This window comes from Magnolia sinica, chromosome 13, assembly GCF_029962835.1.
Source record: "Magnolia sinica isolate HGM2019 chromosome 13, MsV1, whole genome shotgun sequence".
Lineage (NCBI taxonomy): Eukaryota > Viridiplantae > Streptophyta > Magnoliopsida > Magnoliales > Magnoliaceae > Magnolia > Magnolia sinica.
Genome location: NC_080585.1, coordinates 1,503,956 through 1,515,200, shown reverse-complemented (window position 1 = coordinate 1,515,200; position 11,245 = coordinate 1,503,956). Strand labels below are relative to the sequence as shown.

Genomic DNA, 11,245 nt, shown 5'->3' with positions numbered 1-11,245 from the left:
AGCCATCCATCTGACGGTCATCGTAGCATCATTCTCGGAATATCCTCTCAATGGGTCAACTCTAACCTTCCTGTTGTCTTTGATATGCAATTACATGGTTAAAAACAAATGCATAAACAAATCACATTCAATAGGGGAAGGAAGAAAGATTTGACGCCTAAGGTCTACCAATATAGTAGATTTTCAGAGGATGGTCCTCATATGATGGCCCTTTCGGATTGAATTTTCTATTTGGCTTTGTATTATAACAGAATAAGCTAGATTATTAATCTACACCATTCATCATGTGAGGCCCATCTCTGATTGTGCATCCCTTTCAAAAGTCACGTTGTTTAGATGATCCCAACAATTCAGTCAATGAATTGAATCGCATATGATGTGTAGTTACCTTTGAATATTGCCCTCTAAATTAACATATATTCTAATACAATGATTCTACCCGTCCAAACAATGGATAGGAAAATGAATGGTCATATGTATTATACTATATAAAGAGGTCTTGTTAATGATCCAAACCATCCATTAAGTGTGGCCTACATTTATTTATTGATTCCTCCTGAAAATTACTAATCAACTACTAGAAATGGGTAATCTTACTATTGATTATTATTCATGTAGGGTCCACCTTTGATTGCCAATCACTCTAAAAAACTGCCTTCATCTGCTCAAAAACTTGAAACGTATTGACTGTTCTAGAAATGGCCATTGATTTCAACTTTTCATCCCAACCATTCTGATCGCACGATCATAGATATCTGACCAATGTATGGGAAAATGAGTGGTTTGTAGCAGTTGGGGAACCATTCTCATGCTTAAAGACAGGAAGTTCTTAATTTCCCAACTTCATGAATTTGAGAATTTTAATTATTTTTCATGTTCAAATTACTAATTATTTATTCTTATTATTTGTGAAACTTATAACATTAATGATAACCCAATGCATTAATCACGCATTTAATAATTCAGTAATTAAAAATGAGAAATCCTCCCACACCACTAGTTGTACATTCAATTAGTTTGTGTTGGGCCCACTGTATGTCAGCATTTTTTATTAAAAAATTGCCAAAGTAATAAATAAGGGGTCGTTCGGTATTGACCAAACGCATGTAGAGGTTGACCATACATCACATACTAACACAGCAAATGTGTGCCAGATCCCGCATTTTCATCAAGTGGGCCCCATTATTTTAAGTATTATGTATTAAAAATCAGCTTGTTACACTCTTTAGATGAGCCATGGAGTACAAAACAAACAAACGGCTAAGAAAGAATTTCCATCCATCCTCTTTTGTATCTTGTGGCCCACCTGACAAGATCAACGGTCTGATTATGAGGCCAGAAGATGTTATAAATGTGGCCCACCCCATGGACATCTCAAATACGACGCATGCGTTTGGATTGCAGGGCTCCATGGACGTCGATTGTCTGCAGCACCCCGCTACACCGATTCCAGCAGCCCTAAGCTCTGTAGGTCCCACCTTGATATATGTGCTATATCCACTTCGTTCATCCATTTCGCCAGATCACTAGTAAGATCCAAATCTCAAGTGGACCATACCATAGGAAACAATGGGGATTGAATGCCCACCGTTAAAAAAAATTTAAAAACAAATCCTTTCTAGGGCGATAGAAGTTTTGAATTAAGCTAACATTTGCGTTTTCCCTTCATCCAGGTCGGAGTCAGCTTATGAACGGTTTGGATGGAAAATAAACATCACGGTGGAACCTAGGAAGATTTCAACGGTGGATGTCAGTGTCCACATAGAAAAAAATGATATGGTCAACTTAGATATTTGGAACAGCCTTTACGCTGCCCTAAAATGATATGTAAAAACAGATGAACGGTGCAGATATAACAAATACATTACGGTAGGCCCCACCGGCTTAGTGCTGGAGGAATCCCATGCAGCCGGGCGATGCACGCAATTAGGCTCCCGCAAACTTCGTGCTTTGCATCTGCCAATGCCTTTTGTCATTGTAGTTGCTGCCGCTTTTACTCCCCCATCTCTGCACGCTTTCCACCGTCTGTTTTCTCTCTCTTTTCTCAAAGACTCATCTGTCGTTCAAAGCTCCGTATCGGACAATCCAGAGCCGTCCATTCCTCAGTAAGATCACTTTTCAGAGCCGTCCATTACTCAGCAAGATCACTTTCTAGAGCCGTCTATTACTCAACGATACCACTTCTCGTCTGACAAATATCGCCGATATTTTAAAAATATCACGATATTTTCGCGGGAAAATAACTAAACGATATTAAAAGTTGACTAAACTCATATTTGCCAAAATTTAAAATCATTTATTAATTTATAATAAATAATTTTTAATATTTTTTATTTTCAGCAATATTTTCGTGATACTGACATTATCGCGAAAAAAAACAAAATCTCATAATATCCCGAGAAATTGCCATGCGGAGAAAGAGATTTGTCAATAATTTTGCGGCTTTTTTTACCTCTTCTTCTCATGGTTCGATATTCTCGAATTTCTCGCGATATTTTTAATTTAAGGTTTTCTGATGGACATTATCGGGAAAATCTCGGTAAAAATAGAAAATAATAAATGTTTATGGTAAATTAATGAATAATTATTATATGTTAATGTATAACTATACAATGATTAGTTAAAAATTTTAAATAATTTTTACGATAATTTCGATAAAATTCAAAAGTACCGATATTTTGAAAATATCGCGACATTAACCGATAATATCGTTTATTTTATTTTTTTCGTCGATATTTTCCCCACTGCGTCTTGGGTGTTTTCCTCCCGTAGAATTTTCTATATTCTTTCTTCTTTGGTGCATGCAGTCAGATTTGGAAGAGAGACAGAGAGAGAGAGAGAGAGAGAGGTGTTATAGATGGAATTCATAGGTTTTAGGTTTTGAGAAGATGTCTTTCTCTTTTTTCCATTTTGGGTATTGACAATTTTTCTTGACTTTTCTGAGTATTTGGGTTTTGATGTGAGAGTTTTGGTTTTGGGTTTTCAGATTTGTGGGATTTTCTAGTTTGCTAAGATATAAAGATCTTGAATGGAATTCAAGCTAACATCTAAATAAGAAGAAAAGGAAACTATTTCATGAGAGACTTTTCTTGAAATCCTAGGCTTTGGGTGTGAGCCTTTTGTTAGAGAGAGAGAGAGAGAGATAGAGAGAGAGAGAGAGAAAGTAGAGAAGAAGAAGAAAAGCTGGCACGCAGGTGGTGGGAGAGAGTTGATGTGGGGATGGCTGGCTTGGGACCAGGCCCAGGTTCTCGCTACATGCAACAGCTCCTCAGACCGGAGTTGCACTTACAAAGACCATCCCAACCACAGCACCAGACGAACCAAATGGACGGTGAAGATGATTCCCCGGAAGAAGAACAGAAACCCAACACGGATACAGCCACCGCAAGCTCCGGTGCAGCAGCCAACAATCCCCGCCGTCCACGTGGCCGTCCTCCAGGCTCCAAAAACAAGCCCAAGCCGCCTATCATCGTCACTCAAGATAGCCCAAATTCCCTCCGATCGTACGTCCTCGAAGTTTCTACCGGCGCTGACGTTGTCGACTGCGTCTCCACCTACGCCAGACGCCGCGGGAGGGGCGTCTGCATTCTCAGCGGCAGCGGTGCCGTAGTCAACGTTGCACTTCGCCAGCCAGCCGCTCCACCGGGGACTGTCGCGACGCTGCATGGAAGGTTCGAGATACTTTCACTGTCAGGGACGGTGCTGCCGCCGCCTGCGCCGCCGGGGTCTGGCGGGCTGACGATATTTTTGGCTGGCGGGCAAGGGCAGGTGGTGGGGGGAAGCGTGGTGGGGCCGCTGGTGGCGTCGGGGCCTGTGGTATTGATGGCGGCATCGTTCTCGAATGCAGTGTTTGAGCGGCTGCCACTGGAGGAGGAGGAGGCAACGATGCCGGAGCAGACGGCGGCATCACAGTCTTCGGGTGTAACTGGAAGTGGGAGCGGTGGGCAGATTGGTGATGTGGGTGGTGGGGCTGTTCCTTTCTATAATTTGGGTTTGAATTATCAATTTCCTGGGGATATGTATAATTGGGGTGGAAATGCTGGTAGGCCACCCTTCTTGTGATGATGCTTATATTGAATTGGAATTAGAATTTCTGAGTGGTAGGAGGTTTGATTTCTTGAATTTGGGTGTAGACAATGACTTGAAGAAGAATAAGAAGGGGAGAGAGAGAGAGAGAGTCTTAGTGGGAAAAAGAACTGTAATTTTATGTTGGATTTGGGCCTCCGACTTTTGAGGTTTTCCTGTGGCAAGAAGCTGAGATGTTGAAGAAGATAGAAAGAGGTAGAGAACAAAAGAGGAGAGAGAGAAAAAGAGAGAGAAAAAAGAAAAAAAGAAGGCCAGTTGGAAGCAAGAGATTTACAGACTCATACAGGTCAGAAACTCAAAATTCATGTACAAATCATCATGAGGTTTTTTTTTTTTTTTTTTGTTCTTCTTTTATTGCTCTTCTTTCCTTTGTCTTGTAATGATTTGTAGATGTAATGTAGAAAAAATTATATATGTGTTTGTTGATGCACATTTCTAGGGTTTCTCTCCTGTTTCATTGAATAGACCAACAGTTTTTTCAGCCTATGAATATTCAATTCAAATAAATAAAAGGGACAAGATTATTCTAGCATTTTTTCTGCTTTATTTTCTGTTGTTGACGTTTGAGATCTAATGCACTTATGCATTTCCCCAGGAAACCCTAGTCTTTGAGTCCAAGTACAGATATCCATTTCTGTATATGTGAAAGTTCTTTTCTTTTCTTTTCTTTTCATTTCCCTCTTTTCTTTTCTGTTGTTTTAAATACATTTTCAACTCGCCCATTAACACACAAATCTTATTTACCAGTGAAGAAATTTGAAAAAGCCTGTATCCTCCCCTGCAAAACCCAAGTTTTGACGTGATGGTGTCAAAAAGAGCAACTGCAGCTAGCTAGAGCTCTCTCTCTCTCTCTCTCTCTCTCTCTCTCTCCTGCAGTTCTGGCAGCTTCCAATTTGTTGACCAGGCGTTACAGCAGAAAGAGGAAGTTCATTTATCATTTTCCAGACAAGGATAGAAACTGTCCTGAAGATATTAACGCCAGTCTGCATGATTTTTAGCATCTTTTTCCTCTCCGCGTCTCTCATATCTCATTTGCATTTTTGGTAAAAGGAATTTGTGTCAGTCTCTCAAAAGAATTTTTATCCGTTACTGGAAAACATGAAACATGAAGCTGGAACCTTGGAACTTTGGAGCTTTGGAACTTAAAAAATACAACTGTTTCTTGTTGGGACTGATATCTACACCCTATTTTTTATATTTATACATCCTTTTTCTTATTATTATTTTTTTAATTTTTGAATAGGGCGAGAGTGTACCATTCTAATACCAAAGTAGAAAAAAGTGTCACGTATGTAAACGACGGTCCAGGGATGTGGACTGCAACTGGCCGGTGGCATGTGTTGTCTGCACTTATATTGTAGGGTTTGAACAACCCTCACTTATTATTTACTAAGCCTAGATTATTAAGTTCAAATAAGTGAATTACACATCTCCTAAGATGCCTACAACACGGTGAAGCCGACTATGTCGTAAGAGAGATTCATGAAGGCATCTGTGGAAATCACTCTGGAGGACGATCTTTACCTCATAAGGTTGTACGACTGGGCCATTACTGTCCGACCATCCAGTATCATGCGCAAAAGCTCATCTAGAGTTGTGATAAATACTAGAGATTTGCCACCGTCCCTCAATAGCCATAAGAGGAGCTCACCCCTATGGCTGGGCCATGGCCCTTCGCTCATTGGGGAATCGACATCATCGGACCTTTTCCTACAGGGAAGGGTTAGACCAAGTTCGCTGTCATCGCCGTGTACTACTTCACCTAATGGGCTGAGGTCAAGCCACTAACCAAGATAGCCGAGCAAAAAAATCACGGATTTTGTTTGGAAAAACATTATCTGCCGATTTGGGATACTTCGAATTATCATCTCCGATAACGGGAAACAATTCGACAACAAGCAGTATCAGGAGATGTGTAGAAATCTCGGGATTCGAAGCATATACTCGTCTCCACGCCATCCGCAAGCCAACGGACAAGTCGAGACTGTTAACAAGATCATCATGTAACACCTCCAAACTAAACTCGACAGAGCAAAGGGAGCTTGGGCCGAGGAAATCCCCAAGGTATTGTGGGCCTACCGAACCACAGCCCGGACTGCGACAGGAGAGACCCCGTTTTTCCTAGCGTATGGGTAAGAAGCGATCACCCCCGTAAAGATCAGATTACTGACCGCCCGAGTAAGCTCATTCGACGAACAAGACAACAAGGAGCTACTGGCACTTGGCATCGACCTTCTAGAAAAACGGAAAGAATAAGCTCGTCTTTAGACGATTGTCCGTTAGCAGCAAGTGTCTTAGTTCTACAATGCTCGAGTCAAAGTTAGAAGGTTCCGAGTGGGAGACTCAATCCTCCGGAGGACATTCCAAAATACCAAGGAAGTCGGTGCAGGTATGTTGGGGCCTAACTGGTAAGGACCCTACGTGATTGCAAACACTGTCCGACCCGACATATATCAATTGGAAGATCTGACCAGCCAACTATTGTCTCATCCTTGGAATGTCGAGCATCTCAAGATCTACTATCCATTTGTCGACTGACAAACAATCATTGCTCAACCTTCATCGATAAACATGCAAGGATCCATGATAGACAATGTAAATCGAACAATAAATTACAAGGAAAAATGTATTTATTAATCAGATAGAAATATTACATCAGCATTTGCATCAGTGTTACATTAAAAATAAAAAATAAAAAATAAAATACGCAATACAAGACGACGCTCTCTTCATTCGAGATCCTTGAGCGCACGGCGTGCTTGAAGAGCCTGAAGTTTAAAAAGGGATCAGAAAGGAATTTTGCTCCGCAAAATCAACTTTAAGGCTCAACCTCCGCATCGTGGGCCGAAGGGGCTGCCTCGAGAGCTTTCTCAGGAGTGGTCTCAGAGTCTGCTTCGGGATCAACCGCAACCTCGCCACCAGGACCGTCGGACCCTGACTTACTCTCATCAAAGCCATAGAGGTTGGGCTAGGGAAAGCTCTCCTTCATCCCCCTCACTCACTCGGTATAACCTTGGCAAAAGAGAGTGTTCCTCTCGTCCTCGAAGGCTTGTGACGACTGATATTCTACCACGACCTCTATCCATGCGATGGCAAGAGCGGCCTTGGTTTTTGCTCTAATCCGATTGGCCGCATCACAAGCCTCGGCGCTCCCTGCGGCATTTATCATATGCCCTCCTGACCTCTTCCAATCATGAGGCCAGGCGTGCCCTTTCCGCTACAGACTCCTCAAGCGCGACCCTCGTCGCCTCTAGCTTGGCCTCAACAGAGGGGACCATAGCCAAGCCTTCGCCTCTCCAGCCAGCCTAGCACGGGCCTTCAGTGCGCATGGCGCAAACTACAAAAAAAGAAGAAGAAGAAGAAGAAGATAGAGTATGAAAAGCTCAGAGTAGGAAGGAAGCCAAACAAGCAAGCAGCAACATTCACGCTCCTACCTCAAGGAGCGTCGTCGTCATCCTGGCGAGCGTCACTCCATAGAGGGTGGCTCAAAGAGGCCGACGAACTCCTCCTCGATCCCCTGGTGATTCGCCCAGGGGAGGATCCCATCGACATGTCGAAGGAAGCTCCCTCTCTCTTCCTGAGCTGCCTCCTCCCTTAGAGGCTCATCCTCCTCGGGGGGACCTGCTCTGCAACAGGTCCTAGCTCGGGAACCTCCTGAGGTTCGGGAGGAACTACATCCGCTACCTCCATACCCTCGTCCATGACCTCAATAATTAACGGTCAAGTGAGGAGGGGTGGCCTTTCCCTTGCCCTTGGAGGACGTATTCTACTTCTTTGAACCCTGAGGATCGCCCTGAGGAGGAGCTCTGACTTTAGAAGGAGGACGAAGGGTAGGTCGAGCTTCAGACATCTCTGCATCAGAAGTAAGAATGATGTGTCAGTGAAATCATCATCGTAAAATAAATATATATATATATATATATATCGAGCCAATTCCTACCAGTCAAAGTTGCGTCAAGACTCGACTGAAGAAGACGCTCTGGTTGGAGAAGCCTTCTCCAAGATCTCCTTTCCGGACTTAGGGCTCGTAAGTCTGGATCCAAGTTAAGGAACCAGGATCGAGCCTCGGCGACTGTTTAGGGACAACTGACAAAGTATGAACAAACGGTCAGAAGGTGTAATAAGACGACCTAACTGACCAAAACGATAGAAACAAGTGGCTGTTCAAGATACCTGCCCCAGAGATGGCTTGGGGAACGAAAGGCCTGAAGGGCCCTGAATCGGCCATTTCCCAGTGACCAAAGGCCCAAAACCACTGATCCCTCCAGTTTTTGTTAGAGGATGGAGGATCGGTTATCAGAGCCCCGCCAGTATTCCACCAGGAGCAGAAATAGTACTAGCCGGGATGCTGAGGATTCGATCGTACTTGATATAGGTGGAGGAATTCATCCACACTTAGATCGGGCTGCCTCATTTCGGCCCAGAGAACCGCGCAGTCGAACAAGTCCCTCCACCTATTCGGGGTAACTTGTCCCAAAGCCATGCCGAGGCAGCCAGGAGACGTCAAGCGATCTCCTGAAGTGGTAAATGAAGGTCGCACTACAACGCAACCTAGAAGATTGCAACCGTTACAGGGGGGTCGTTCGGGCAGCTCATTCGACAGAGGGAGATGTAGGATGACCAACTCGGGAATGTGATACCCGATCCGGATCTGAGACAAGTCATCCTCAGCCAAAATGAGCGCACCGGCCCCGTAGACCCTTCCTCTACCTCGGCCTCCCCAGCCTTGTCCTCGGTCGGAGGGTCAGACCGGCCAGGATAACCTTTCATTGTTGTCTCCCTTCTCGGAGACAGATTCGACGCCCTAACAGATGCCTCCAGCTTTGCGCCAAAGAATCCAGCACTCTCTGCGAATGACAGAATAAGGCATCTGCCTCCGCCGCGATCTCTGCCAGCAACGAAGGTGATTCCAAGGCAACCCAAAAGCCGCTCGCTTCACCTTCGTCACCGTAAACTCCCTCCCGAGGGCTTATGGAGCCTAACATTTTAAAAAAAAAAATTTAAGGGAGAAGAAGCTCACCAAAGTTTTGTGGAGATGCCAGAGAATGCAAAGAGGGCAGAAAATGGAGTGTAGAGGACAAAGAGAAGGAGAGCAGAAAGAGCAGAAGAGATTATAGGCGTGAAAATGAAAAAGGGAAAACACTAGGGCGTCCCTTTTTATTGTCGTACCATGTGGCTCTAGCATTGATTGGGAGGTCGAATCGGTGCCTCCTCGGACGCCCCAGCCCGACACGTGGCACCACACTACGCGCCGTTTGGATCCTCCATCGAGCTCCCTGCCACACGTCTTCTTCCTATTCGTCCTACCATTGAAACAACGGCCTCACGGCTCGTGCGACCTTGGGAAGCCAACCAACGCGTGTTAGAGAGAGGTAACATGTCCTGATATTCGTGTTGGCCGTCATACTGGCAATAAATACCCCATCATAAGCTTGGTCCAAATATAATCTGACTCAATTCCAATCTACTCCTCAGCCTCCACAGGTCGACACAAGGAGTATGAGGCTCACTGTTGGGGAAAGAATATGACAAGTCAATAAGTCGACTTATGGAATGGACCAATTCTACTAACATGGCCTGGACTCACCAGGCGCTGAGTCTGACCAAGGCCCACATGTCCAGATACCCGAAAGGAGAGACATGGCCTGGACTCACCAGGCGCCGAGCCTGATTGAGGCCCACACGTCCAGATAGCCAAAAGGAGAGACATGGCTCGGACCCCCTAGGCGCTGAGCCTGACCGAGGCCTACATGTCCAGAGCCATGAGGCGAGACCTTTAAGGAGGTCGATGCACCTTTGGGACCCTCAAAGGGCCTCACAGAGGCCACTCCATACCGACCCATTTCATGGGTCGGGTGACAATCAGGCATAAACCGACTAGGCCTTGGCCCAACCTCGGTCCGACCTATCTTTTAGGTCGGCTAGTAGGACGGTTGTTAGCTAGCTATAGGTCAATTACGAATCGACCGTACCCTATCTAATAGCTGATCAAGGGTCACCAACATTGACATGGGCCCATATACTAAGAGGCTCGGCCAGCATGAGCCAGCTGAGAACACCAATCTCCGAGGTCGGTCGATGGCCAACCGAGCTTCGTCACTTGGTTCTCATTTGGATGCTCGTCATCGTATCTCGCCCTAAGCCGAACTAGGAAGTCAGCTTAATATTAAAGATCTCCTTCTGAGATCCTCGGAAGATAATCTCTGATCCCAAGAATCTAGGGATCATCCAAGAGAATGATCAATCCCCTTCAGGGAAGATCCTAAAGCCATCGGATTACGTCTCCTCTATAAATAGCTACGCCAAAAGGTGAAAGGCACACACACATTCTCACCCCGAACCCTTTACTAAATTATTAGACCCAGAGACGAGGCCTGACTTTGGCATCGGAGAGTCCCTTGTACCAGCCAGGGTCTCCTTTGTCCTCTTCCTGTGCAAGTGTTCGAGTAGCAGAGGGGGTGAGCAAGAAACTGCATCAACACCAAATATAAGACTTTCAACACTCTCTATCAAACTAGTGTATATATGTTAATCATGCTTAGGTTACCACAAATGAATAAACCTTCAAGTCTTTCAACACTCTTCCTAAAGCTGGTGTATATATGTGGATCTTGTCAACTTACTACTAATGAATAAGCCTTGAGAATAATGCAAAGACTTAGTGAAGATAACCACTGACTGAGGCTCAAAAAGGAACATGCTTTATGATGATTTCTTTGAATATAATTAATCTTCTTCCTAATAAAATGATAATCTCCTTATATACTTTTCATTCTTGGAAGACTAAATTGCTAATATGCTACTTGATTGTGACAATAGAAAAGTACAACCAAATAGTTGAAGCTCTCGAAGAAAAGATTGATAATTCCCAGACTACATAGCACAATGCTTTATAATTTGCCTTTGTACTTGACCTAGCTAAAAATGTTTGTTTCTTAATGTTGTAGGTTCCTAAGTTTTCTCCAACAAGTGTACAATAGCCAAATGTGAACTTCCAATCCATCACAAAATTATCCCAATCTACAACAGTATAAGGCTTGACCTAGAGATGACCATAAGGTCTATAAACAAGACCCTGCCCTAAAGCACTTTGTAGATAACAAAGAGAACACAAGACCGCATTCCGGTGTTGTGCCTAAGGGTTTACATCGAGTCGAAC

The 11,245-nt window shown here is 44.2% G+C and overlaps 1 protein-coding gene across 1 annotated transcript; it reads left to right on the top strand.

Annotated features, from left to right (window-relative positions):
• The first annotated feature begins 2,796 nt into the window (after nt 1-2,796).
• Nucleotides 2,797-4,618, top strand: LOC131222352 (AT-hook motif nuclear-localized protein 25-like). The gene has a single exon (XM_058217393.1). It carries the CDS (start codon nt 3,220-3,222, stop codon nt 4,060-4,062), a length of 843 nt encoding a protein of 280 aa, XP_058073376.1. The 5' UTR covers nt 2,797-3,219; the 3' UTR covers nt 4,063-4,618.
• Nucleotides 4,619-11,245: the final 6,627 nt, after the last annotated feature.

Excerpts from the sequence above, each read along its gene's own strand:
- LOC131222352 (XM_058217393.1), top strand. The coding sequence starts at position 3,220 with ATGGCTGGCTTGGGACCAGGCCCAGGTTCTCGCTACATGCAACAGCTC.